Consider the following 25,493-nt stretch of genomic DNA (forward strand, 5'->3'; position numbering starts at 1 on the left):
CAAAGTCATACACGGCTGTGGACTTTGAGATGGACCGAGCTTTTGTTGGTGCGTTCTGTGGACTTTGTTGTTGCGTTCTGTGGGTCTCACATATTTACCGTTCAATTTCGAAACACACGCCTGCTTTTTTTCCTTGCATTTGAGCAGTGTTTTCTACCGCTACTTTGCTTATGATCCACGCTTACTAATTACATCGTGCTTACATTATAATTACATATGTAATTTTGTGACTTACATCGTAAATATACTAAAATTACATATGTAATTTTATGACTTACATCATAAATACACTAAAATTACATATGTAATTTTAGGAACTTACAATGTAAATACATGCCAACTTTTTTTTTAATAGTTACTCCCTAAATTTAAATAGATGAGATTAAATTTATCCTATGGCTTGAAAAATTTGCATGATAGGAGGCTAGAAAATCTATCGCATGATATATAGGCAGTCCCTTTTTTTATTTCTAATGCCACGTTAACGCCACGTGGAAAGAAGACCGAGTCAATACTGTCACGTAGGCGTCACGTCAGCGAAACCACTCTCCAAAATCGTCCAGGGAGTCAAATTGCACCGGTTTTAAGAGTTTGGGAGTTGAGATATCCGGTTTTATGGTTTTTATGGTTTAGGGATACGAATTAGATTTCGATCACTTTTAAGGGTCATGAAGTGAACTTATTCCTTGCAGGGGCTGTATCAAGCAGCTGAACAGGCCCATATCTCATCCGTTCCCAGATACTGGTCCTTCAACCGCGATCCACGGCGAGACCAAACAAAACCGGCCCATCCATCCACGCACAACTCACTCGAACCATCTCGATCGACCCCAACCGAAACAGCGACCAACATACACCCAAAAAAAAAAAAATCAGCGCACATAGAGGAGATAAAAACGACGAGAAACAATAATAATAAAAAAGAAATATCCCGTGAGGGGAAATCCAGCCCGCGAAACCCCATTGGCCGGGCCATCGCCAGCTCGGCGCCACGTGGCACTCCTCCCCCTATCGCCTTATCGCCACCTGGTATAAAACGCCCGCCTAATCTCCTTCGCTCTCTTCTTCTTCTAGCTTAGAACCCCAACCCCCCAAAGCCTCACTCACTTCGCTGCAGAGGAAAAAAAAGAGAGAAAAATCTCCGATGGCTCTCCAGGCGGCCACCACCACCTCCTTCCTCCCCTCCGCGCTCTCCGCCCGCAAGGAGGTGAGAGCTCTAAGCTCGGGGATTCAGCCATGGAGGCATTTCAGAGTTCAGACTAGTTCAGAGTTTTGCTTCGTGTTCATGGCGGCGATTGGTTAAATGGTTTTTTTTTTTTGTTTTTGGGTTGGTTTTTGGGGGTGTAGGGAGCGGTGAAGGACTCGGCATTCTTGGGCGTTCGTCTCGGCGACGGGCTCAAGCTGGAGACCAGTGCTCTCGGCCTTCGCACCAAGGTAGTAACTGTAATAATGTTGTTACAGCATTCTGCTTGCTCTGTGCTGATGCTCTGTTTGTTAGTGCTAATATTAGTACTTACTACTAACTGGCGAGTAGTAGCAAGTAATTGGCTAGTTCGTTCAGTGAATTGCCAGGTTTTCGTTTCTTGACTTCACGATTAGTTTCAGACTTTCAGTTATGTTGGAGGAGCTTACCACTGTGGCTCTGTGGTTTGCTCTGTCAGATTAGGAGCGCCCGTGGCGTTGCAAATGGTTATGTCAGTGTTAGGAATTATTCAACTGGCTAATGAGATTATATCATCATGCTTCTCTCATTGTTTTAGTTATGGCAAATTGGCAATGTCAGCGGCAGAGCGGCTTGTTTTGTTTCCACTGGATTGTAGCTTTGCTAATTTCTACATCAGTGTGTGTCGCCGTTGTTAGTGCAACCAAAGTAGCCATTTTGTGTCTGGTTAATTTGCAACTTCAGGTTGACATTTGGACTTGCTGAGTGAGTGTATCTAGCATTGCAAACTGATGTGAATTTTGACGAAATTTTAGTGCAAGATTGCAAGGTTTGCTTGATGTACTTAGAAATGGTAGTTGCTCACAACTTTGACAGCGCCACAAAAATTGTATAATACTTGATTAGCCTGACATTTTTACTTCCTATTGATGTGGATTTTATGTCGGTGTTAGTTTGAGTATATATAGCATTGCAAATTGATGCGAATTTGGGTAACTTTTAGTACAATATTGCAAGGTTTATTTGCTGTGCTTAGAAATAGTTGCTCACAACTCTGACATCGCCACAACCCAAAAAATTTTACTACACTACTTAATCAGCTTTGGCATTTCAACTTCATATTGATGTGGATCGATTTCATAAACTTGATTTTACTGCAAGACTGTCAAGTTTGCTCCCTGTAATTTCATAAACTTGATTCCGCATGTAAACTGCTAACTGCTAGACGAATTTATTAAGCATAATTAATCTATCATTAGCAAATGTTTATTGTAGCATCACATTGTCAAATCATGGTATAATTAGGTTCAAAAGATTCATCTCGTAATTTACATGTAAACTGTGGAATTGTTTTTTTCCCACATTTAATATCCTTGCATGTCCAAACATTTGATATGACGTTTTTTGCCAAAATTTTTTTTTTATCTAAACAAAGGCCTCAGTTTGCTCATATCTCTTGACATTGTTGCCACGAAAACTGAAACTCTCCTGCAGAGGGTGAGCACGTCGTCGGTGGCCATCCGCGCGCAGGCGTCGGCGGCGGTGTCGTCCCCGACGGCGACGCCGGCGTCGCCGTCGGGCAAGCAGACGCTGCGCAAGGGCACGGCGGTCATCACCGGCGCGTCGTCCGGGCTCGGCCTCGCGACGGCGAAGGCGCTGGCGGAGACGGGCAGGTGGCACGTCGTGATGGGGTGCCGCGACTTCCTCAAGGCGTCGCGCGCCGCCAAGGCCGCCGGCATGGAGAAGGGCAGCTACACCATCGTCCACCTCGACCTGGCGTCGCTCGACAGCGTCAGGCAGTTCGTCGGCAACGTCCGGCGGCTGGGGATGCCCGTCGACGTGGTGGTGTGCAACGCCGCCGTGTACCAGCCCACCGCCAAGCAGCCGAGCTTCACCGCCGACGGCTTCGAGATGAGCGTCGGCGTCAACCACCTCGGGCACTTCCTCCTCGCCCGCGAGCTCCTCGCCGACCTCACCTCCTCCGACTACCCCTCCAAGCGCCTCATCATCGTCGGCTCCATCACCGGTAATGGCAACCTTTCTCCTTCACCAGAATTAGGCTGTTGTGTTCTAATGTCCTAAGTCCCCCAACTTCGGTTTCCTTGTTTTTCACGTGCATACTTTCCGAACTGCTAAATGGTGTGTATTTTATAAAAAAATTAAAAAAATAGTTGCTGTACAGAAACATATTTTTTTTATTTTTTAAGTTCATATGTTAATGAATAATCATGTTTTCCGTACACTACCAAACACAGCCTTGTGCTTTCTAAAATGTTTATGATAATTATTATTTGATTGTACAAACAAATAAATTAAATATTACAAAATCGATAAGCTGGTTTTAAAAAAATATAAATGCAATTATAATTATTTTTTTAAAAGAAAAGACCATATCGTTTAGAAGTTTGGGAATTACGTCGGCAACAATCTATAACTTGCTATAAGAACATCGTTCTAATTTCGATACGATGAATGCAGGGAACACGAACACGCTGGCGGGGAACGTGCCGCCGAAGGCGAACCTGGGGGACCTCCGGGGGCTCGCCTCGGGCCTCGACGGCGTGTCGAGCTCCGCCATGATCGACGGCGGCGAGTTCGACGGCGCCAAGGCCTACAAGGACAGCAAGGTGTGCAACATGCTGACGATGCAGGAGTTCCACCGCCGGTACCACGGCGAGACCGGGGTGACGTTCGCGTCGCTCTACCCCGGGTGCATCGCCACCACGGGCCTCTTCCGGGAGCACGTCCCGCTGTTCCGCCTCCTCTTCCCGCCCTTCCAGAAGTACATCACCAAGGGCTACGTCTCCGAGGAGGAGGCCGGCAAGCGGCTGGCCCAGGTCGTCAGTGACCCCAGCCTCACCAAGTCCGGGGTGTACTGGAGCTGGAACAACAACTCGGCCTCGTTCGAGAACCAGCTCTCCGAGGAGGCCTCCGATCCGGAGAAGGCCAAGAAGGTCTGGGAGCTCAGCGAGAAGCTCGTCGGCTTGGCCGATCACGATCAGTGAGTGAGAGTGATGTGCTATTGATTTTCGTCTCGGATTTTGCTGTGCTCTTCTTCTTCTTCTTCTCTCTACCAAGAAAGATCGATGGAGGAGAATTTGTAGGACGCGTTTCTCACGAATTACTTAGCTGTTAATGATCAGCTTGATGTGTACGATATGATGGTGCAGAGTGAAAGTTGTGTTGTTCACTGGTGGATCATGGGATGGGAATATGGGATTGTTGTAAGATGTAACTCTAGTGTTTTCTTTTTTGGGATTACTTTTGGTAATAAGAGCTTGGGTGATCGAAAACTACAGATGGTTTTTCTTTTAAGTTGTATGATCTCTGTAGAGTTTTTGAGTAATTTGTAGTTTTGTACCCTATCAAAGATCATCTCTAGCTGCCTCTGAGCTCTCGAACTCTATATGTCCATCTCTAGTATATATATGTCCCATATTTCTGACTGAAAATTTTCAAGTCGGTTGGTTCCCTCCGCCTGGATATTCTTTCAGCTAATTAGATTTTTTTTAAATGATAAATTTGCTAAAAGCTTGTTCAAATTCAGCTAAGATCTATTCAAACTTCAATCTCTATCGAAATTCCCGGAAATTTCAATTCAATCATTCCCCAATACATGCCGATTTCGGTAATATTGAACCATGACATGTAAACAACGAAGGAATCAAGGGCATATTTAGTTTCATCTCACATCGAATATACGGACACACATTTGAAGTATTAAATGCACTCTAATACACAAAACAAATTACAGATTCCGCCAGAAAACTACGAGACGAATCTATTAAGCCTAATTAATACATCATTAGCAAATGTTTACTATAGCACCACATTGTCAACTCATGACGCAATTAGGCTTAAAAGATTCGTCTCGCAGTTTCCTGACGAACCGTGTAATTATTATTTTTTCTACATTTAATACTCTATGTATGTGCCCAAATATTCAATGTGAAAACGTGAAAATTTTTATTTGGAACTAAATAGGCCCTAATATTCTCTCGAGATATTAGAATAGTTATCCCTCTCCACCTCCCTGCACAAACAGTGAACTTCTTTCTCCTTGGGCACAGGAGTAGTAGCAGCTTCCGGAAACAGAAAGCAATCAAGCAAAGTCCTGAACCTGAAGCATCCTGAAACCAGCAGACGGCAGAAACCAGTGGGCGCAGGCGACAGCAGTTTTTCGTGGTCCGGCGTACAGCCAAAATACTGGCCATCGGGTGCCTACATAGAATGAGTCCACTGGACGCAGCTACCACCGTGTGTGCTACACTGAGCGCCGCTGCTCGTCGACCAGTTGTACGGGGCTGATTTATTCTGAATTTCTGATGGTTTATTTGGGGGTTTAGAACACTGAGGGGTGCTTTAGATCCAGATATGTGAAGTTTGAGCGTGTCACATCGGGTATTATATATATAGTATCGCACATGGTATTTAGGCACTAATAAAAATACTAATTATTGATCCTATACGATAAGCTATATAATACCCGATGTGACACGCCAAAACTTTACATCCCTGAATCTAAACACCCCTTTAAATAAAGTATTTGGTGTAAAATATAATTTTGATTTGGGAAGAAGGTGAGTGAGATTTGGACAAAAAAAAGCATTTCAATTAAAAAATTTGCCAGTAGTAAATAAAGAAACTACTCGGTTTTGTAATTAAAGTGAGGTTTTGGCACTTCTTGGCCCTAAACTGGCCTCCATTTTATAAAGTGAGAACCGTGCAGCAAAAGCCTGAAAAGGCAAAAAGAAAGAAATTGTAGAGGTTTTTCAGGAGGATACAACTAGGTGGGTCTCTAACTCTCTATGCAGCTGTGGTCTGTGGAGCAAAACGATGAAATGGAAGACGGGACGTTGACGAGGGTGAAGAAAACCAGCGTTTGACCAGCGTCAACCATGGCGTGAACAGTAGCACCACTAACCTGACCGAGAGGTTGAAGAAGATGCAATCAACGGGGTACTATAGTTCCCACGAATTTCCCAGCAACAACGGGTTGGTTCTCACTACTCACGAATTCCCTGTGGCTCAACAACTACTAGTACATCCTTTTGTCCATTATGATAAAAGTTCTATCTTAATTTTTATTTACACGTTTTTCAAACTGTTTTTTAATTTTCTATATAAAAAATACTTAAAATATCAAATAAAATCTATTTTTGGAGTTTTACGTGGACTAAAATATCCTCATCTTCATTTAGGTTACGTTCTTTTCTCATCAAGATACATGATACATTAGTATGTTTTTCAAACTGTTTTTTAATTTTGTATATAAACTTACTCTAAAATATCAAATAAAATTTACTTTTAGGGTTTATAAAAGTAAACTCAATTAATCATTACTAACTTGTTTCATTTTACGTGGACTAAAATATCTTCATCTTCATCTAAGATGGTGTTTGGATCCAACGACTAAATTTTAATCCCTACTACATCGGATATTATTAATGATGAAACCCATTCCATAACCCTGGACTAATTCGCGAGACGAATATATTGAGCATAATTAATCCATGATTAACCTATGTGATGCTGTAGTAAACATGTACTAATTATGGATTAATTAGGCTTAAAAAATTTGTCTTACGAATTAGCTTTTATTTATGCAATTAATTTTATTGTTTGTTTATGTGTAATACTTTTAATTAGTATACATCCGATGTAACACTGATCGATACAAACACCAACTAAATCGAAAATCACCGAATGGCTCGTCATCCTCCCACATGAGATGCCAAGATGGAACACCAACAATCCAACGGCTAGGAAGCGCCCCATCCCACCCACCGCCTAACCGCCTTCCTATGCAAGTGGGTCCCACCCCTTCCTTCCTTTTTTTTTTCTTTTTACAAATCCCCTTCCCTTTCTTGGCTAGCTAGCTAGCTTGGCCCAACGCCACGAGCCGAGCCGAGCACATCCGGAGCCAAGCCGAGCTCAGCGCCTCAGCTCCCCCTCCTCCTCGTCCCATTCCCGGTTTCCTCCTCCGATTTCCCCCAAATCCGCACGCCTCTCCCCTCCGCCTCCATTTTTCCCGATTCCCAATTCCCAAATCCGGATCAGCCGCAGCCGCAGCAGCAAAAAATTTCGAAATCCAAATCCAAACCCATCCCCCCCACGACGACGTCACCCACATCCCCACCCCCGCGAGACGAGACGAGACGACTCCCGAATCTCTCTCTCCTCTCTCCTATGCGCGCCGCCGCCGCCGCCGCCGCCGCAGCAGCTAGGAGGCGGAGCAGCAGCAGCAGCAGCAGCTGAGATGATCGTGCGCACCTACGGCCGCAGATCCCGCTCCTTCTCCGACGGGGGAGGAGGGGAGCGCGGCGGCGGCGGTGGGTTCTCGTCGTCGCAAGACGCGTTCGAATTCGACGGGGAGGAGGAGGACGACCTCGTCCTGCTGGGGTCGTCGTCGCAGTCGTCGCACCCGCCCCCGCCGTCGCAGGAGTCGTCGTCGATGTGGGACTTCGACGAGGACCCGCCGCCGCCGCCCCGGCGGCGGCGGGGGAGGGGTGGGGGTGGGGACTACGCGGAGCCCGCCACGGCGGCGGCGGCGGCGGCGGCCACCTCGCTGATGGAGGCGGAGGAGTACGGCGAGATGATGGAGAGCGTGGACGAGGCGAACTTCGCGCTCGACGGGCTGCGCGCCACCGCGCCGAGGCGGGTGCGCCGGGCCAGCTTCCTCGCGCTGCTCGGGATCTGCGCCTCCGCGCCGCGCCGCCGCGTCCTCCGGGCCCAGGGGTCGGTACACCAAAGAACCCTCCTTTTTTTTTCTTACTTGTCTGCGCTGTAAGTAAAGAATAACAATTCGCGTTCTTGCTCTTGCTTCGCGGGCAATCTTGGTGAGGAATCTTGTTAGGGTTATGAAATTGGGCAGCCAGTTCTTGTTTCTTCTGCGTAATCTTGGCGGAAACAGTGGGATTTTGTACGATTATGGCTCCGTAATTGGCATTTCTGTGGGAAATGAACCACCTTTAGGGCATTTGACCTTCGAACAGCATGCTTGGTGTTGCAATCCGTAGCTATTGCCTTCATCTTAGGCACAAGAACTTGTTCTGAATTATGATTTACCAACTTGTGTTTGTTTTCTTGTTCTGAGTTTTCTTGCTTGGTTAGGGTTAGGGTTATCACCGTGGTGGTGCAGAATTAGATGTTCGCTACTTGTCTTAACCTCTGCCTTGCCCAATTTGGTACCGAGTGTTACAGCTGGGTTTAGGAAGTGTGATCTTTGAGCATTTCTAGCATGTTGGTCTCTTTATTTTGCTAATCTCACATGGTTGTAGAGGAAGGAAGCATAGTGACTGATGATGAATGCCTAGATACTAGAAATACATCTTTATTAACTGAATTAGGATTGCTTGGGTATCTATGTAGATATGACTGTAGAATGTTACTGCTGGAAATGCTATCCAATATCCATTGATCTCTAGCCTAATATATCTCTTGAAGCCAAGAGATCAGTCAATTTGGAACTTTCAGGAGAGTTTCTATTTGGTACTTAATCTCTTTTATTTGTTACTTTTGGTGCCTGGCTCTCTTTTCATGATTGCTAAGTAGACAGGTAAAGTTCTACCTAAAATTATTCTTAAAAGTTCAAAATCGCTTTAGATTAAGGAGTGCCAGCCAGAGCCTTAGCCAGAGTCTTATAAACCAAAAGCACAATGCTACAATGTTCACAAAACTTTTGTGGAATTTCCACTTGAGCTGTGATAAACATCGCAATCTACTGTGAATTAAAGAAGCACCTGATGGAAGTTCATGTTAGCAAATGACATGTTTTCTGTGAGGAGGTTGATTGCTTGAACTGTTATGGACTCTTGCAACTTTTTATTTTACTTCGTACCCATTTATGCTAATGTGCACAAATAAAATTGCTGAGAGTAAAAATGTACAACTTGTTAAGCACCAGCACACTTCCTATTTGTATCCATTTTCCTGTTGAATTTCAAATGTATTCAATTGCTGAAATTGTTCCATTCAACAAACACATATTCCGTTAATGAAATTATTATACATTGCGTTTTGTTTTCTTACTCACAAGTGTCCTCTTTTCTTATATCCTATAGATTGGTGCAACAAATTATTGATGCAATTTTGGTTTTGAACATTGATGATCCTCCCTGCACTATTGGTGCAGCTGCTCTTCTATTCATTTTGGCAAGTGATGTGAGTACCTCTCAATCCCATCCTTGTGCTTCTGTGCATGCTTCATTCCATTTTTTACGCATATCGATTGTTTTCTTTTATATAACAGCCCATAAAAATAATCACATCATGACAAAGTTATTTATTTCTCCAGTACAGTTATATAAGTATTCACCACTTTTCCATGAATATCTTGGCATGTGATTACAAAGAAGATTACTTAAGAAAGTCCATGCTTTTATTTCATCATTTTGTTTGAAGTTGAACTTTAATTTATGGTGTAAATTTCAGTTAATATTGCTAGCAGCTTGTATTCTTTATTGGCATAACTTCACTTGTGCTTATTTTCCAATATCTCCCTTCTTGTTGTTCAGGTTCAAGAAAATCATTTGTTGGATTCAGAATCTTGTGTCCATTTTCTTCTTAAATTATTAAATCCTCCAGTGAATCTTGTTGATTCCAAAGCACCATCGATAGGTTCCAAACTTCTTGGAATCAGTAAAGTTCAAATGCTTAATGGATCAAATAAGGATTCTGACTGCATTTCAGAGGAAATCCTTTCAAAAGTTGAAGAGATTCTCTTAAGCTGTCAAGAGATCAAGTCGCTCGACAAAGATGACAAGAAAACAACAAGGCCAGAACTGTGTCCAAAGTGGCTTGCTTTGTTGACAATGGAAAAGGCATGCTTGTCTGCTGTTTCAGTGGAGGGTAAGTTTTAATCAAATTTCTTGGTCATGATTTCCCTTTATGACCATTATAATTATTTTTATGAGCCAAATAAGCAGTTGCCATAAGTTATATAGCACCTGTTTACAATATTCATGGGTGGTTTGCTTAGCCCTTTGCTTCACCTGCCTTTGATTGATGACTTCCATCCGTGTTGCACAATTGAATTGGAGTAATTGACTGCACTAGAAGCACCTATGGCCATTGTCATACTAGGAAGGTTTTCCCTTATCAAATATTTGATTGTTACAGAGACTTCTGACACTGTGTCCAGAGTCGGAGGAAATTTTAAAGAGACATTAAGGGAGTTGGGCGGTCTTGATAGTATTTTTGACGTTATGATGGATTGCCATTCAACATTGGAGGTGAGATCTCGCTAACATCGCATATTTTACACTTCCTTTGTTCAACTCTAATGGATGGTGCAAGTTTTGTTCCTTTTTGCCATTTTAGCTTTAATGTGCTTGAAGCCACATGAAAGCAATGCTTGTCCATATACATAGCCAAAGGTTGTTATATTTTGGGACATGGAAAATGCTTGAGGTAGTAACTATTTTCATCAGGACATGGAAAATTGGCTGCATCACAAATTATGTTGTTTCATGTTGCAAAAATAGTTTTTTAATACTTTTTTATTCTGCATGTGGTGTTAGTGTCTTACAGTGATTCCTCTGATGATTATATCCCCCACGATAATAATACTTGACATATCTACACCAAGTGGACATTATTCATTTGGATGTTACTTTTCCAGCTATACTTGCTGTTCTTGCATAAACTTTGGAGTAAATTGCGTATCCCTTTAAGAGATAAACTGCTTGGTGCTCCTATCTGTGTACTTTTTATGCCCCCAACTAATAATGCAATCATATTACGCTGATAAACTGAATAATAAATTAACAATATACTTCTGGTGGAAACCTTGTGTATCAGAATCTCATAAAGGATACCTCAACTTCAGCTTTGGACCTAAATGAAGGAACATCTTTGCAAAGTGCCGCTCTCCTCTTGAAATGTTTGAAAATATTGGAAAATGCCACATTTCTAAGCGATGATAACAAGGTAATGCTCCTTATATGTTCTGTTTCAGTTTAGTACCCATTTTCTTCTTCTGTACCATCTTCTCCCTCATTTGTTCTGTGCAAAATGTGCAAACAGTGTGACTTTGTATTTCTGCTTAACATTTTTCTTTTTTTCCTGAAAAGCAGTATAAACTCTTACACTCATTTTGCTTCTTGCAGACCCATTTGCTTAATATGAGTAGAAAATTGTACCTGAAACGCTCCTCGCTTTCTTTTGTTGGTGTCATTATCAGTATTATTGAGTTATTATCAGGTATTTTTCTTAATAATACAATATGTCCGCTAACACAATAAAATGTTTTAAACATCCAGTATGTTAAAGTTGCAGTCTGACGCCTATTTTGTTTTGCTGCAGCTCTTTCAATACTGCAGAATTCTTCTGTTGTTTCCAGCTCTACATATCCGAAATCGTCTAAAGTCTCTCAACAGAGTTGCTCTGGTAATAACAAACACCAAATTTGTTTGATCAACTCGTTGGCTTTTCTGTGCACTGTTTCAATATAGTTTGGTCGCCATTCAAGTCTCACTACAGATGTTGAACTTGACCTGACACGGTGGCACCAATATTTATTAAACGCTACCTGATATTTTTAATATTTCATGTTTCCTGACCCAGATTATCTTGTTGGTTCCTCATATAAGTTTAATTAGTGTCGTTCTTGAAACTTTGTTATGCAGCACATGTCATGGGGGGAACTTCATTTAATGATGGAAAGCGCAAGAACTCGAAGAAAAAAAACCTTTTGTCGAACCAGACACGCCATAGTTGCTTATCTTCAAAATCAGAAGTTTCTCATATTACTATATCTTCTGGTAGTGATGCTGGTCTGTCACAGAAGGCATTCAATTGTTCTCCATCTATATCAAGCAATGGGGCATCAAGTGGTTCATTAGGCGAGAGACACAGCAATGGTAGTGCTTTGAAGTTGAATATAAAAAAGGATCGTGGCAATGCAAATCCAATTAGAGGCTCAAGTGGGTGGATTTCAATAAGAGCGCACAGTTCTGATGGGAACTCCAGAGAAATGGCAAAAAGACGCCGTCTATCTGAAAATGTAATCACCGACAGTGGTGGCGGTGATGACCCTTTTGCATTTGATGATGTTGATCAGGAGCCTTCAAATTGGGAACTGCTTGGTCCAAAAAAGAAATTGCCTCAGAAACATCAAGACAAATCAGGAAATGGAGTGCTAGTTGCAAGTCATGAACCAGACCAACCTGAAGATCTTAATCAGTCGGGTACAACATCTCTTTTTAGTGCTAAAGATGAATCCAGTCTTTTGGAAGACTGCCTCTTGGCATCAGTTAAGGTAATTAAATATGTTTCCTTCTGATCTTTCTTGTTTCTTCTTCAAGAGAATATACATTCTTGGGTCACAGTTTCTCGGTTTGTCTTTGTGACTTTGTTGAGTGACATATTTTGAATTCACAAATTTTCCCTTTCAATATGGCTCCTCAATCTATAGCATCTGTCGTGTATGTATTCTGTACAAAATAGTATTGTAACATCTCCTAGAAGAAATTGGCACCATCCATATCATACAGTAGCAATTTATGAGACGTGATCCTGATTGGAGGTTTAGGACAGAGCCTCGAGCTAAATTGCTATTGTATTGTATCTACTATCTTTTAGTACATGATATGTGCTGGGCACTCTGTGTCTGAGTGTAGTGAGTGCTTAAGTTTACATAGTTCAGCTAACATGCATATGTAAGACAGTTTATGATTAAATTTAAGTGTAGAAAGAAGGTACTTTCAAAAGATTTTTAAGGACAATATAATTGTTTCACCGGGACTCATGCTTGTTCTGACTGTGAGCCTAATGTTACCTTTACATGCCCTTACATTGTCTATTTCTTATCGTTTTATGAGATCTTCCAAACAACTTGATCTGTCTTAATGTTTTTTTGCTAGCTCCTTTCTTGGATATCTGGTAAATGGTTAGGCCGAAGTATGAACTTTGCCTTATTGTTTCAAAGAAAATGTAACAACTCCTGGAAAAGTCTAATTTTGGTTGCCCTTTATTTTGCTGACCGTATTGGCACACATCTAATTCTGCTGTTCCTTTCTGGCAGGTTCTTATGAACTTAGCAAATGACAACCCATCTGGTTGTGAATTGATTGCGTCATGTGGTGGACTTAACACCATGGCCTCCTTGATCATGAAGCATTTCCCCTCATTTTGTTTTGTCGTGGACAACAACTATAACACGAGAGATGGAGCATCTTCCTGTCGAGATGTCAATCTTGATCATGAGTTATCATCTTCTCAAAACAGCAAGGCACACCAGGTCAAAATTAAGCAATTGCGAGATCATGAACTTGATTTTCTGGTTGCCATATTGGGCTTGCTTGTTAACCTTGTAGAGAAGGATAGCCTTAATAGGTAAGTCCCTCACATGCTTCCTTCCATTTGCTCAATTCATATCAGTGTTACTGTTCTGGCAGTTCCTTGGGGTCAGGACTCAGAAACATCCAATTAATGTTCATGTTCTCTTAACGACTCAGAAATACTTTATAACCTCTCCACAGGGTACGGCTTTCATCTGCCCGTGTTCCTGTTGATCTATCTCAGAATCCACAGAGTGAAGAGACACAGAGAGATGTCATAGCACTCCTCTGTTCTGTATTCTTAGCAAGTCAAGGTGCTAGTGAAGCTTCTGGAACTATATCACCGGTAATTCAAAATTCTTCAAGTTCCTTTTGTATGTAGATTATATCTTTGTAAAACTCGGCATTTATTACCTGCTCTTTGTTTCAAAAAGCAGTATTTTATTTTGCTCCTTAGCATAGGTCAGCAGAACAGTTGATCTTATTCAGAAAACAATATTTTGCATGTAACATACTGTTATCTATGAGATGAAAATTAATGCATGTGTAATAATGTCAATGATAAATATTTGCTATCTGAATCCAGTCTACCAACTCTAGTTAGACCGAAATTACTGAGGTTCTATTTCAAAGAATAATTTAGTGCACCATTTGTTCAACTACTATGAAGTAAAATGGTATTCCCTTCTATTGACATCGGGTTAGAAGTGAAAGGCCATCTTAATGCGATGTTCTCAATGCCACAAACCCACAAATTTCATTAACACATACAGATTATTATTAACATAGCTATAAATTGGATTTCCAGAAGCTTGAGTTGAATTTATTTTGTTACAACTGAAAGCACTGGGAACATTAGCATTTTTTTTTAGTTCTTGGTTATTGCAATTTATAATGTTATACAGAACTGTGTACCTCACAATGCATTCATTATGACATTCTATGAACCATTTGATTGACTGTTGCTTGTAAACAACAGGATGATGAGGAGTCTTTGATGCAAGGAGCACGGGAAGCTGAAATGATGATTGTAGAGGCCTATGCAGCCCTTCTTCTTGCGTTTCTTTCAACTGAAAGGTTTGCAATCTGTAGTTGATGGATTGTTTTATTAATATCTAACTACTTGCATAATGTCAGCACCATGGCATTTAACTTATACTGTCTGTTAACTGCAACAGCATGAAGGTTCGTGGAGCCATTTCCAGCTGCCTTCCAAATAACAGCTTAAAAATCCTTGTGCCTGCGCTAGAGAAATTTGTGGTATGTCTCCATAATTCTTGAACTACTGTTTGTATAAAAAAGTATGGATGATCTTTGAATTTACTCCATTTTGGAAATCATTAATTTTTCATGTCTGAGGTGTGAGGTGTCACCATAATTGTACTTCCCATCCAGGAAGCCTGTTTGCAAAATTTCACATAAATAAGGAAAATTTGAACTTGTTTCAAGTTTGAATAGTAACAGGATGTTTTATTTCTCAACTGGAGAAAACATTCCGGCTGGGACTTTTAACCCTTAAAATGCTAGTGTGCTCCCACTGTAAGATTGTCTACTGTCACATTTGAAACTTTGTGTAATACCTGAATCACTACCCTTGAGATGAGAGACACAATCTGGTACCGAGTTAAGTTATTGATAACTCCCAGTTGAAGTACAGCACCAAATCAAGCCAACATATTGGCTACGTAATTAAATGTTCTCTTACAACAGATAGAGGTAAAAAGGGAGTTTCTAAGTATGTAACCTCTTACCCTCTTGGCTTAGCACTCCAGGCACAACTCTTTCTTAACTTGCGATTTAGGACTTGACTCTATGAGAATATTGTGTGCCCACACTGGTTGAGTGCATGCCTATCTAAGCTGCTAGTTTTTGTTCATTTTGATTAACTCTGAAGCTGCCTTAGCTTATTCTGCTTCCATCATTTATTAATCCATCACGTTTCTCTTTCAGTCGTTCCATCTGCAGCTCAATATGATCACAGAGGAAACGCACTCAGCTGTCACAGAAGTTATCGAGAAATGCAAACTTTCATAGAAAGAGTGAAGAGGGGCCTGTACAGATCAACTAACAACCTCTTTGCAGCAAAAAAGCATACACAAGTGTTTGTCTTGGCCTGGGGCTCTGCAGATGGACTGATACTCTTGACCTGCAGTGGGCTTGGGAGCTAACAATGGTTTCATTCTTTTTTTTTTAATGTTTTCCCCTGTTGTTTTTGCTCATGTTTTGTGTAATTTTTTCTTCTCATCTAGCGATGTTGTTTTTCTTAGCATGATGGGAGTAGCCCTCCTTTTTTTTTTCCTCTAATTAAGTGTAAAGTAGCAACAGCATAGGGATGAATGTTCAGTGTAGTGTGTGGTGTTTCAGTTATTCAGAGACGTCCATACAGTTTGTACCTTGTGACCACACGTCTTAATCTGATGAAGCTTAGAATAAATCACATGTTAGCAATGCAATATCATCTGCGTCTTCTCTCGCTTTGGTGGCCATCAAATTCTCTGTAGAAGTGTATGGTTGGTGTGCTGTTGCAAATGCCGGATTTCGCTCTGTTTTGTGGAAGTTAAGAAGTCCCTAGTTGTTGAAATACCGATTTTTCATGATCTCGGAGATTGATGCAACTCTGATTGCAGCATTTCTTTTTATTAGAATGTACACTCCATGCTATCATGATGTTTATTGTTTAGTACTACAAGAGTTGGTTAACCATTATTTTAATATCATAATAATTTTATAAAATCTTGGAGTAACAAGTTCATAATACATGATAGCATAACTTTTTGAGGCTAGTCTATGTATATTGTCTCCTTTGTTTTTAAACTAAGCACTCAATAAATTATTGATGGCTGTAATTTTCTTAAGGAAATAGTTCTGAATACCCTCAGAAATTTTGACTGACAGTTTATCTACCACCTGACCTTTGAAATCGGATATCCAACCCTCCCTCCCCCGAACTTTACAATACAATTCATATTACACTCTAAAGTGGTTTTTATTTAATTGCATGCATGCTGAAATAGTTTGACTACGTGAGATATGCATTGAAAATCTCCACATTCGTCTTAAGTTGCCCTTCATTTTATCCCTTCTTTTTTCTCTCTCTCTTACATAGGAATATCAATAGTACTAATTCACATTACAATATAGTATAAATTGGTGATATACTATATTAATTATTCAAAACTACTCATCTAAGCTAACAAATACGTAAAACCACTATCGAAAACCACAGTATAAATGGCATTACAAAACTTAGAGGGTTGAATATCCGGTTTTAAAATTTATGGTGCTAGAGGAATTTCTATCAAAAGTTTAGGGGTACATATGGATTTTTTTTCCTTTTCAAAAGAACCGATTCTTGTCGTAAACATTAAATATATTTTTGTACTCTACTTTTTATGATTGGAAAAAATACTTACTTCTTATGTGTGTCTAGATTCATTAACACCTATACAAATATGGGCAATGCTAGAAAGTCTTACATTATAAAACGGAGGGAGTAGTTTTCAAAATGATTTGTGTACTCTGTATATAGGCATTAAGTAAGGTCCTGTTTAGATCCTATCCCAAAATTTTTTACCCTGTCACATCGAACATTTGAACACCTACATGAAGTACTAAATATAGGATACAAAAATAACTAATTGCACAGATTATGATTAATTTGCGAGACGAATCTTTTAAGCCTCCATGATTTGACAATGTGGTGCTACAGTAAATATTTGCTAATGACGGATTAATTAGGCTTAATAAATTCGTCTCGCGGTTTACTGACAGATTCTGTAATTAATTTTTTTATTAGTGCCCAAACACCCTATACGACACCATATATAATACCTGATGTGACACGCCAAAACTTTACACACTTAGGGCCCCTTTGATTCGAAGGATAGAAAAAACACAGGAATTGAAGTAGTAGGTTTCTCAAATTCTACAGGAATCAACAAACACAGGAAAGATAGTAGGAGTCATTTGATACTGCTATGGGAAAAACAAATGAAAGTTCACAAAGAGGTTACACCTCTTGCTATTTTTCCTATGAAATGTGAAGGATAGGAATACAATCCTATAGAAAATTTCCTTTCTTTCCTATGAATCAAAGGAAGATGTAGGAAAAAAATCCATAGGAATTTAAATCCTATGAAAATCCTTTGTCAATCCAATGAACCAAATGGCCCTTAAACCTATAAGGGAAAAATTAAATCTCTAAACACCCCCTAAGAAAACACACACTGTCTCTGCTACTCCATGAGGCCTACAGATATATTTGATGGGACACGGCCGCTTGTTTTAGCTACGTCGCCCCGCCCGCAGCCATCTTTTGGAGACCAAATTGAATGCGGATTTGTTTCATTTGCTGAATTTTGCCACACGTCACGGCTTTGTTCATCCATCGTTCGCATCGCCATTCGCCACCCACCGCCTTGGTTTCCAACGAATTTTATCATCCGCTTCAATACATCCAAAGCTCTCCATCGCCATCGGCGGCCAACGGCGACCGCTCCGCTCTACCCAATCCACCCATCCACTCGCCGCCGCCCCCTGATCCAAAGCCTCCGCCGCGCCGCCGTCGAGAGGAGGAGGAGGAGGAGGCGTGAGCCCCTATGGGGACCCTCCTCCGGCCGCGTCCGCTCGCCCACGCCGCCGGCGCCGGCGCCGCCACGCCGTCGACCGCGCACGGTAGCCACGCGCCTCTCGCTGATCTCTTTTCTCATCCTGTTTGGGTTTGGGTTTGTGATTTGGGTGTTGTTTTTTTCTGCAGCGGTGGTGGTGGGCGGTGGCCGCGGCCGTGGCGTGGAGTGCCAGCCGCATCGGGTGCGCCGCCGACCGGTTCCGCAGGTTGTGGTGGCGACGGCGAGCTGGAGGAGGCGGAGGGAGACCGTGGTGAGATCGGATTTCGCCGCTGGTGGTGCCGCTACCATGGGGGATTCGCCGCAGGCGCTCTCAGGTTTGCAGCCTCCTCCACTCTCTCCCCATTTTTTTTATTTTTTTTTCTCTCGCAAAATGTGTTGCTATGTTCGTCTCGCTGGGCTGGACTCGTAGCCATTAACGTAGTTTGCTGGAACATTACATTCGGAACGTTGTTGGCAATTGCTTGAAAAAATGTGGAATTGTGGAGGGGAGAAAAATCGTTTGACCCTGCAGTGACTAAATTGCCATATCTAATTTTAAAACTGAAGGTGTGGAAATCAAACATAATCATTGCCAGCACATCATTCTTGTTAACCACCATGACATATTGTTGGCTTATAACAGTTAGCTCCACACCAACCTGGAAGGTGCCAATGGAATGTTTAGTATAAATTGAGGAGAACTGGCAGTTGTTAAGACTTTCTACAGAATTTGTAGCAGCTAAAACTAGCTATTGTGCATTTGTGTTTCATGGAATTTGAGCGGCAATGGATATTTCTTACTAAGATGTATGATGGAAAACAAAAAAACTATGTCTATGCAGTTTACATGTAATGTGCGGACGCAAATAAAATCATGTTCATGGACAAACTCATGGGATTCATACCAAATTCCAGAATTGCATTTCTTATGTGGTTACTTTTGTTTGTTGATTTGGTTACCAGACACCGATGTGGTTTCAAGGGTCAGAGGGGTTTGCTTCTACGCGGTGACTGCAGTTGCAGCAATCTTTTTGTTTGTCGCCATGGTTGTGGTTCATCCACTTGTGCTCCTATTTGACCGATACCGGAGGAGAGCTCAGCACTACATTGCAAAGATTTGGGCAACTCTGACAATTTCCATGTTCTACAAGCTTGATGTCGAGGGAATGGAGAACCTGCCACCGAATAGTAGCCCTGCTGTCTATGTTGCTAACCATCAGAGTTTCTTGGATATCTATACCCTTCTAACTCTAGGAAGGTGTTTCAAGTTTATAAGCAAGACAAGTATATTTATGTTCCCAATTATTGGATGGGCAATGTATCTCTTAGGAGTAATTCCTTTGCGGCGTATGGACAGCAGGAGCCAGCTGGTATGGCTGTAGTCTCATCCCTGCTTTCTTAAGTAGACATATACACATTTACAGAATTTGGTAAATAAACAAGATTTTATGAATCATATATGATTTTGGGGAAGACACAAAATTCTCTTTGGTGGTTGCCTTGAACATAGTTCTGTTCACACAGTTATAGCACCTTCTTTAAAATGAAGAACTTTGTTGCATACACATATGGCCAAACCACATAATGAATTTTGTTTCTTTCTATCTTTGAATGTTAGCATCGTTTTTGTTTAATGCATGATCGCCTTCCTATATATTTGTAGTATGTCAACATTGTATTCCATGCTGAGCATAACAAATGGTTTGTTAAAATTCAGGACTGTCTTAAACGGTGTGTGGATTTGGTGAAAAAAGGAGCATCTGTATTTTTCTTTCCAGAGGGGACTAGAAGCAAAGATGGAAAGCTAGGTGCATTTAAGGTTCGGTAACCAAACTTAGGTTACATTACATCTAATGAGATTTTTATATTCAGTATATAATGTCAACCTTCTCATGGTGTACTGACGTGGTTATAAATGTCCCCAGAGAGGTGCATTCAGTGTGGCAACAAAGACTGGTGCTCCTGTGATACCTATTACTCTTCTCGGGACAGGGAAACTGATGCCTTCTGGAATGGAAGGCATCCTTAATTCAGGTTCAGTAAAGCTCATTATTCACCATCCAATTGAAGGGAATGATGCTGAGAAATTATGTTCTGAAGCAAGGAAGGTGATAGCTGACACTCTTATTCTAAACGGTTATGGAGTGCACTAAAGAAAGATGGTGTTTTTTTTTATTATATGGAACCTATTCAAAGGCACAGACAGGCTTTCAAGGCTAAGCTTGTTACAGGTACTGATACTAGGTACTCATTACTTTCGTAATCGGATAAATAAGCTTGTGTAGTGTAATGGCATTGTGCATTTCTGCACTTGGTAAATTTACAGAAGAGGCAAGTAATATCTTAGAGGATTGAGTTTATTCTCCCAGTCACAGAGTTGAAGAGGCAAGTAACCTGTAAGAGAGGACTGAACATTAACACCTCTTGTTCAATTAAAAATGACCAAAGAGCATCAAACATGTATTCGAGGCTGTTACTTTAGATATGGCCCATTAATTTGTTTAGTTGTCTATGTACATCCTAGTTGGTGTAAATGCCAGTTACCATTTCTATGATCTAAAACAATAAACTCTTTTAGTATATTTTCAAAAACGAAAATTCAGTACAGATGTATGAATCTTAATATTCTTATCTAGCTCGTTACAAAAGCAACAAAGGCACCGTGTCAGCTGGTTCACATTAGCTAGTTTGTACTTAGCATTACCCACTAGCACCTTATTTTCATGCATATCATGCTAATTTGTTTGCCCACGTTGAGTGGGAATTTTTTTTTCATGTTTTATAATTTATATATGTTCTAGACTTCTAGTCCACAATTTATCTACTTCATGTTCCTGAGCCTCTAGTATGGCTGGTAGCAGACTAGGTGCTGAGTGCTGTCCTTTTTTGCAGACTGAAGAGAGGAGAAATACAAGACTGCCGTTGTTAGTCAGATTTGTAAAAATAGACTCTGATGTAGTTTATTTTTGCCCCTATTTTATATTTAACAATACAAATATATAACGTATCCTAAGAACTTATCGTAATTTAGGAGAAGTTGCTTGTTTCATTAAATTAAATTGCGAAGTAAAAATGTGTGCTCGAGTCTGTCAATGCAATCCTGTGTTCTTGTTTGAAGATATGGTGTAGGGCAGGCCAGGATTGAACACTGAATGGTAAGACTGCTTCTGCTTTCAGACGTTATTGCTCAATTTTTAGCTAGTTGCAGTTAGTGCTGCCACGCCGATTAAGCAGTAGAACAAAGTAATTTTGTCGTGCACAAATGAGTTATATTTCATTGAAAATCGAAGCGAAAACGAATCAAAAGTTAGAAGAAAAGGGGAAACTTGGTAATTACTCCATAAAGAGAATGCATTTTATTGGTAAGATGGTATCCGGAAGCTGTGAGCTCCGGGCTGTATGTATTCTGGCAAATTTGATATGAGATGCTCGATTACTTGGCTTAAGTTAGCGATATCAAATTTGGGGAAGCACCAAAGGAATTATTGTGAAGGAGTTATGGGTGCGTGACGTTATCTGCTAGGTTCAAATCCTAGTGACTATGAATATTTATCTTGTAGGTTCAAATCCTAGTGGCTATGAATATTTATCTGCTAGCTTCAAATCCTAGTGACTATGAATATTAATGGGTAAGGTAAGGGATTTGTTGTTAATTTTAGTCTCTTTAAGATTGTGCCATCGGACGCCATTCGGTAACTGTAATAATGTTTTGTATTGGATTCACTTGTGTTACATGCACGCACTAAACATGTGCTTTACCTTTTCATCTGTTTTTGCGTTCTGGGCTAGAAACTCAAAACGTTGAATTTTCCATGGTCAGCTCAACTTGGCAGTTACTGCGTGTCAAGCGATCTTATACGCATACTATGCGCACAAGTGATTGTATACGGATATGATGATAGTATAACGTGTGATATTGATTTTTTTAATAAAAAAAGGATGTTCCTTTCCTTGATGAAGGAACAAAGACTTTTTTTTAAAAGAAGGGTATTACTAAAAACAAAAATGACAAAAATAAAATATCAGGGCACATGGCAAGTGTGCTCGGCAATTTTTTCTCTGTGCTTTAAAAAAATACTTCTATATGTTCTTTTTTATAAGGGTGGCACAAATCTTTTAAATGAGCCAAATATCTACATTGGATTTATTAAAAACTGTATAAATTATAATTTATACTCTGAAAGGTTGTGTACATCTCTCTTGGAGAAAATGTATAAGTTGCAAACGAACATTAATCCACGTTATGTAACTTTTTTTCGCCGTGAAGGCCGAAGGAGGCCATCTGAATGTATTAAAGAGTAAAAGTTACAAGAAAAAACACCACAATGCACCAAGGTGCATGACCACACACCACACACTACCCTCAAGCACAAACCACTGAGGGTGAAGCCTAGCACCAAACGACCTCCGCTAAGCGTGACCGAACGCCGCTAGGCCTACGGCAACACCACAGAGATGAGACTCTGAAAACGATGTCACCAAGGTGGTCACGACATCTAGAATGCCGCCATCGTCCATATAACAAGATGTGGTTTTGACCCAGAGAAACTCATCAAGAAGAGGAGAGGGTAACCTTTGACAACGTCCCAAGGAGGTTACGATGCCCGAAGGTGTAGCCGCTGCCGGTCCGGTGAACCACCGGACTAGGCTTTCGCCTAGGACCCTATAGCCTTGATCGCAGATCACCGTCCACCACTTAGAACCACCACATAGACAAAAGGTAGCACGTAGCTTCCACCACACCGCACCGACGCCCCTCCGTCGGCCGACTCCATCGAACCACCATCCCTGATAGCTGGCCCAGGACCCCTCCGTTCCACCCCCCGCCGGCCGCCTCGCTAGTTTTGGCCAAAGGAGAACCCAGGATTGGGTGACATTGCTTCGGCAGCCTGAGCTTCCCCTGCTAGCGAGCTGCCGTCTCAATCCAACCTAGAAACTCCCCGCAAAAGAAGGGGAGGAGCTCTAGGAAGGGCAAGGGTGCCGACCGGCAACGAGGAAGACGACCCACCGCCTCCAGCTCCCTTTGCACTACCATCTGGGCCTGCGCCGATGCCGGATACGCTGTCGCTCCGGCTCCGGCGCCACCCGCCGTCACCCCCTTTGCCCGGTCTCCGCGCCCCTCATGGCTGCGCCGCACCGCCCAGCTGGCCGCTAAGGGCACCGCGACGGCCGCCCGGCTGCCGAGGCCTGGCCGCACCATGGGGCAGCTTGCGCCGGCACCAGCGAGCCACGGCCGCCGCGCTGCTGCCGGCGCCAGCGAGCACAACCGCTAGCTCCAGGGGCCGAGCATGCCACTGAGCCGCCGCCGCTGCCGCCCGGTGTAGGATCAAGGAGGCCGACTAGAGGTGGGGGTGAATAGGCGGTTTTTCAAACTTTTGGCTAAAACCGAGTTTTGTATGCGGAAGCGTAAATCAAAATGGTTTTGCACAGTTCAAAACCTAAATCAACTAGTCTCAAGTAAGTGCACAAAGAAGCTAGCCTATGTTGAGGTTTGCAAGCCTAGGGTGATAATAGCACAAATAAACTCTAGTATGTAAACTTGCTCAAAGTAAATTTGCACAAAATAAAGGAGACAAGAGAAGGAATTTTCACCGAGGTTCGGAAACTCGTCGGTTTCCTAATCCCCGTTGAGGCGAGCCCAACTCCACTGCTCAACCACGAAGCCACCGCACGCCCCCTTCGTCAAGGGGTGGGCAAGGCGGGAGCCGGCCCACGGAGAGGACTACCAAAGCCTAGATCACTAGGGTAGTTCTTCCTTCACTCCAAAGGTGGTGAACTCCAAACCACTCACAACCGGCGCCGGGCCTCCTACACAATCTCCTCGGAGAGGTCACCGAGCAACACCTCCACAAGCCGTCTAGGAAGCGGCAACCTCCAAGAGTAACAAGTCTAGGATGCTTGCCGAGGATGATCAAGTGCCACACTAGCTATAACAATGAAGCAATGCACTTGGATTAGCTTAACTCACTCTCTAACACCTCACTAGATAAACTAAGTGCCCAAGGGTGTGAGAGCTCTTGCAAGGGTTCAAGATAATGCAATGGAGTGCCAAAACCTTACCCTTGTTGCTGGGGAGTGGGTATATATACCCCCAACCACCAAAACTAGCCGTTGGGGTCGAAATCCCCAACTCTGTGCTCTGCCGGTCCGACCGCCATAGAGTGGCCGGTTAGACCGGACTACTTTGTACTGGCTAGAAAACTAGCCGTTACAGGGCAATCATTGAGCCCACTCAACCTGGCCGGTCTGACCGCAGTGTAGTGGCCGGTCAGACCGCCTTCGGCTCGGTCTGACCGGTTGCGGCTATGGCGGCTCTGTATCGCCACCATAAACCAGACCAGTGCAACAGACCATTGAAGCCGGTCAGACCGGCCTTATCACGTCAGTCAGACCAGCTAATAGGCCCGGTTAGACTGTCCTAAGGCCTACAATCAGACCGCAGGTCACTTTTCAGCACAACCAACCGTTAGTAAAATGGCGATATCTCTTGACTCGGGTCTCGGAATTTGGCGTTCTTGGACTTTATGGAAAGCTTATTCAAAGGGCTATCTAACCCATAAACAATCCATCCAAGAAAAACAACTTTTTTCAGGGAGAAAGGGCTCACACTCCAAAGGATACTCCACCGGACATAACCACATGAGGCTACCCAAACCTATAGGATTTGCCCACATCTCTCTTTGTTTAGGACTTGAGAATACTCACCACACTTGGCTAGACAAGCCCACCAAATGCACCTACATGCATATGAACTAATATGGCGCAAGATCATCCACATGCTCGCTTCATAGACCCCTCTTGATAGTACGGTGTCTATCTAGCAAATCCGGTCTACACCAAACACCAAGACCGGGAAAAGACTAAGAAAACATTCTTAGCTCCATTATACCTTTGCCTTGCGCCATCCAACTTGGGGTCAATGCTTGAGCCAAGATCAACACTTGTGACCATCCGGTTGAACCATGTTTATGCCGAGGTCTTTACCATCCTTTGTCAAGACTTTATTCTCATCACAAGCTTGACTTCATTCTTGCCAACATGACGATGTCCTTGGCTTGGTGACCATTAACCCATGGTGTCATTCATTAGCCTCATCGTAGTGGGACCTATTCCTTTTCACATCTCAAAGGAGAACATTAGTCTCAACAAATCGGTTGTCATCCTTCACTTGATGACCAACCGGTTGCATATGAAAGATATGGATATGTTTGTTGAGTTTTCATTAACATCACAAGTGTCATATACTCGTATGCAAGCTCAAGTGCAAAGATCCGATATAAATAATAGGTGAACAACATGAATCTAGAACATACACAATAAATGTATAGGATTTGCTCCCCCTAAATATATGCATACAAATAAATACAAGAGATGCAAGTGTATGCATAATTAGAGAATGACCAATTGGTGTTTATCCTATACACATAGAGAGAAGGCATATGT

At 42.1% G+C, this 25,493-nt stretch overlaps 3 protein-coding genes across 4 annotated transcripts; all 3 read left to right on the forward strand.

The window, feature by feature from the left end:
- Window positions 1-1,076: 1,076 nt before the first annotated feature.
- On the forward strand, window positions 1,077-4,566 carry LOC127752816 (protochlorophyllide reductase B, chloroplastic). The gene is made up of 4 exons (XM_052278235.1): window positions 1,077-1,207; window positions 1,348-1,434; window positions 2,657-3,188; window positions 3,641-4,566. The coding sequence occupies exons 1-4, from the start codon at window positions 1,145-1,147 to the stop codon at window positions 4,165-4,167; spliced, it is 1,209 nt and encodes a 402-aa protein (XP_052134195.1). The 5' UTR covers window positions 1,077-1,144; the 3' UTR covers window positions 4,168-4,566.
- A 2,540-nt stretch (window positions 4,567-7,106) lies between these two features.
- On the forward strand, window positions 7,107-15,896 carry LOC127752493 (wings apart-like protein 2). 2 transcript variants are annotated; one of them, XM_052277890.1, is made up of 13 exons: window positions 7,107-7,900; window positions 9,226-9,325; window positions 9,679-10,012; window positions 10,283-10,395; window positions 10,964-11,092; window positions 11,272-11,365; window positions 11,468-11,551; window positions 11,794-12,422; window positions 13,188-13,498; window positions 13,645-13,789; window positions 14,423-14,520; window positions 14,622-14,703; window positions 15,394-15,896. In XM_052277890.1, exons 1-13 carry the CDS (start codon window positions 7,422-7,424, stop codon window positions 15,475-15,477), a joined length of 2,682 nt encoding a protein of 893 aa, XP_052133850.1. In that variant the 5' UTR covers window positions 7,107-7,421; the 3' UTR covers window positions 15,478-15,896. The 2 variants fall into 2 exon arrangements, with proteins under 2 accessions (XP_052133850.1, XP_052133849.1); XM_052277889.1 differs by having other exon boundaries at window positions 7,108-7,900; window positions 11,791-12,422.
- Window positions 15,897-17,755: 1,859 nt separating this feature from the next.
- On the forward strand, window positions 17,756-21,816 carry LOC127753444 (1-acyl-sn-glycerol-3-phosphate acyltransferase BAT2, chloroplastic-like). Its single transcript, XM_052278924.1, has 6 exons — window positions 17,756-18,117; window positions 18,200-18,385; window positions 19,014-19,420; window positions 19,768-19,869; window positions 19,976-20,281; window positions 20,943-21,816. Exons 1-5 carry the CDS (start codon window positions 18,042-18,044, stop codon window positions 20,201-20,203), a joined length of 999 nt encoding a protein of 332 aa, XP_052134884.1. The 5' UTR covers window positions 17,756-18,041; the 3' UTR covers window positions 20,204-20,281; window positions 20,943-21,816.
- Window positions 21,817-25,493: the final 3,677 nt, after the last annotated feature.

Source organism: Oryza glaberrima, chromosome 10 (genome assembly GCF_000147395.1).
Source record: "Oryza glaberrima chromosome 10, OglaRS2, whole genome shotgun sequence".
Taxonomy (NCBI): domain Eukaryota; kingdom Viridiplantae; phylum Streptophyta; class Magnoliopsida; order Poales; family Poaceae; genus Oryza; species Oryza glaberrima.

What these genes read in the sequence shown, in the direction of transcription:
- LOC127752816 (XM_052278235.1), top strand. Translation starts at nt 1,145, where the DNA reads ATGGCTCTCCAGGCGGCCACCACCACCTCCTTCCTCCCCTCCGCGCTC. An exon ending in CGCTCTCCGCCCGCAAGGAG is followed by an intron (nt 1,208 to 1,347) that starts GTGAGAGCTCTA and finishes TTGGGGGTGTAG; the next exon opens with GGAGCGGTGAAGGACTCGGC. An exon ending in CATCGTCGGCTCCATCACCG is followed by an intron (nt 3,189 to 3,640) that starts GTAATGGCAACC and finishes CGATGAATGCAG; the next exon opens with GGAACACGAACACGCTGGCG.
- LOC127752493 (XM_052277889.1), top strand. Translation starts at nt 7,422, where the DNA reads ATGATCGTGCGCACCTACGGCCGCAGATCCCGCTCCTTCTCCGACGGG. An exon ending in CTCTCAACAGAGTTGCTCTG is followed by an intron (nt 11,552 to 11,790) that starts GTAATAACAAAC and finishes TTTGTTATGCAG; the next exon opens with CACATGTCATGGGGGGAACT. An exon ending in GCCTCTTGGCATCAGTTAAG is followed by an intron (nt 12,423 to 13,187) that starts GTAATTAAATAT and finishes CCTTTCTGGCAG; the next exon opens with GTTCTTATGAACTTAGCAAA.
- LOC127753444 (XM_052278924.1), top strand. Translation starts at nt 18,042, where the DNA reads ATGGGGACCCTCCTCCGGCCGCGTCCGCTCGCCCACGCCGCCGGCGCC. An exon ending in TTCGCCGCAGGCGCTCTCAG is followed by an intron (nt 18,386 to 19,013) that starts GTTTGCAGCCTC and finishes TTTGGTTACCAG; the next exon opens with ACACCGATGTGGTTTCAAGG. An exon ending in GAAAGCTAGGTGCATTTAAG is followed by an intron (nt 19,870 to 19,975) that starts GTTCGGTAACCA and finishes AAATGTCCCCAG; the next exon opens with AGAGGTGCATTCAGTGTGGC.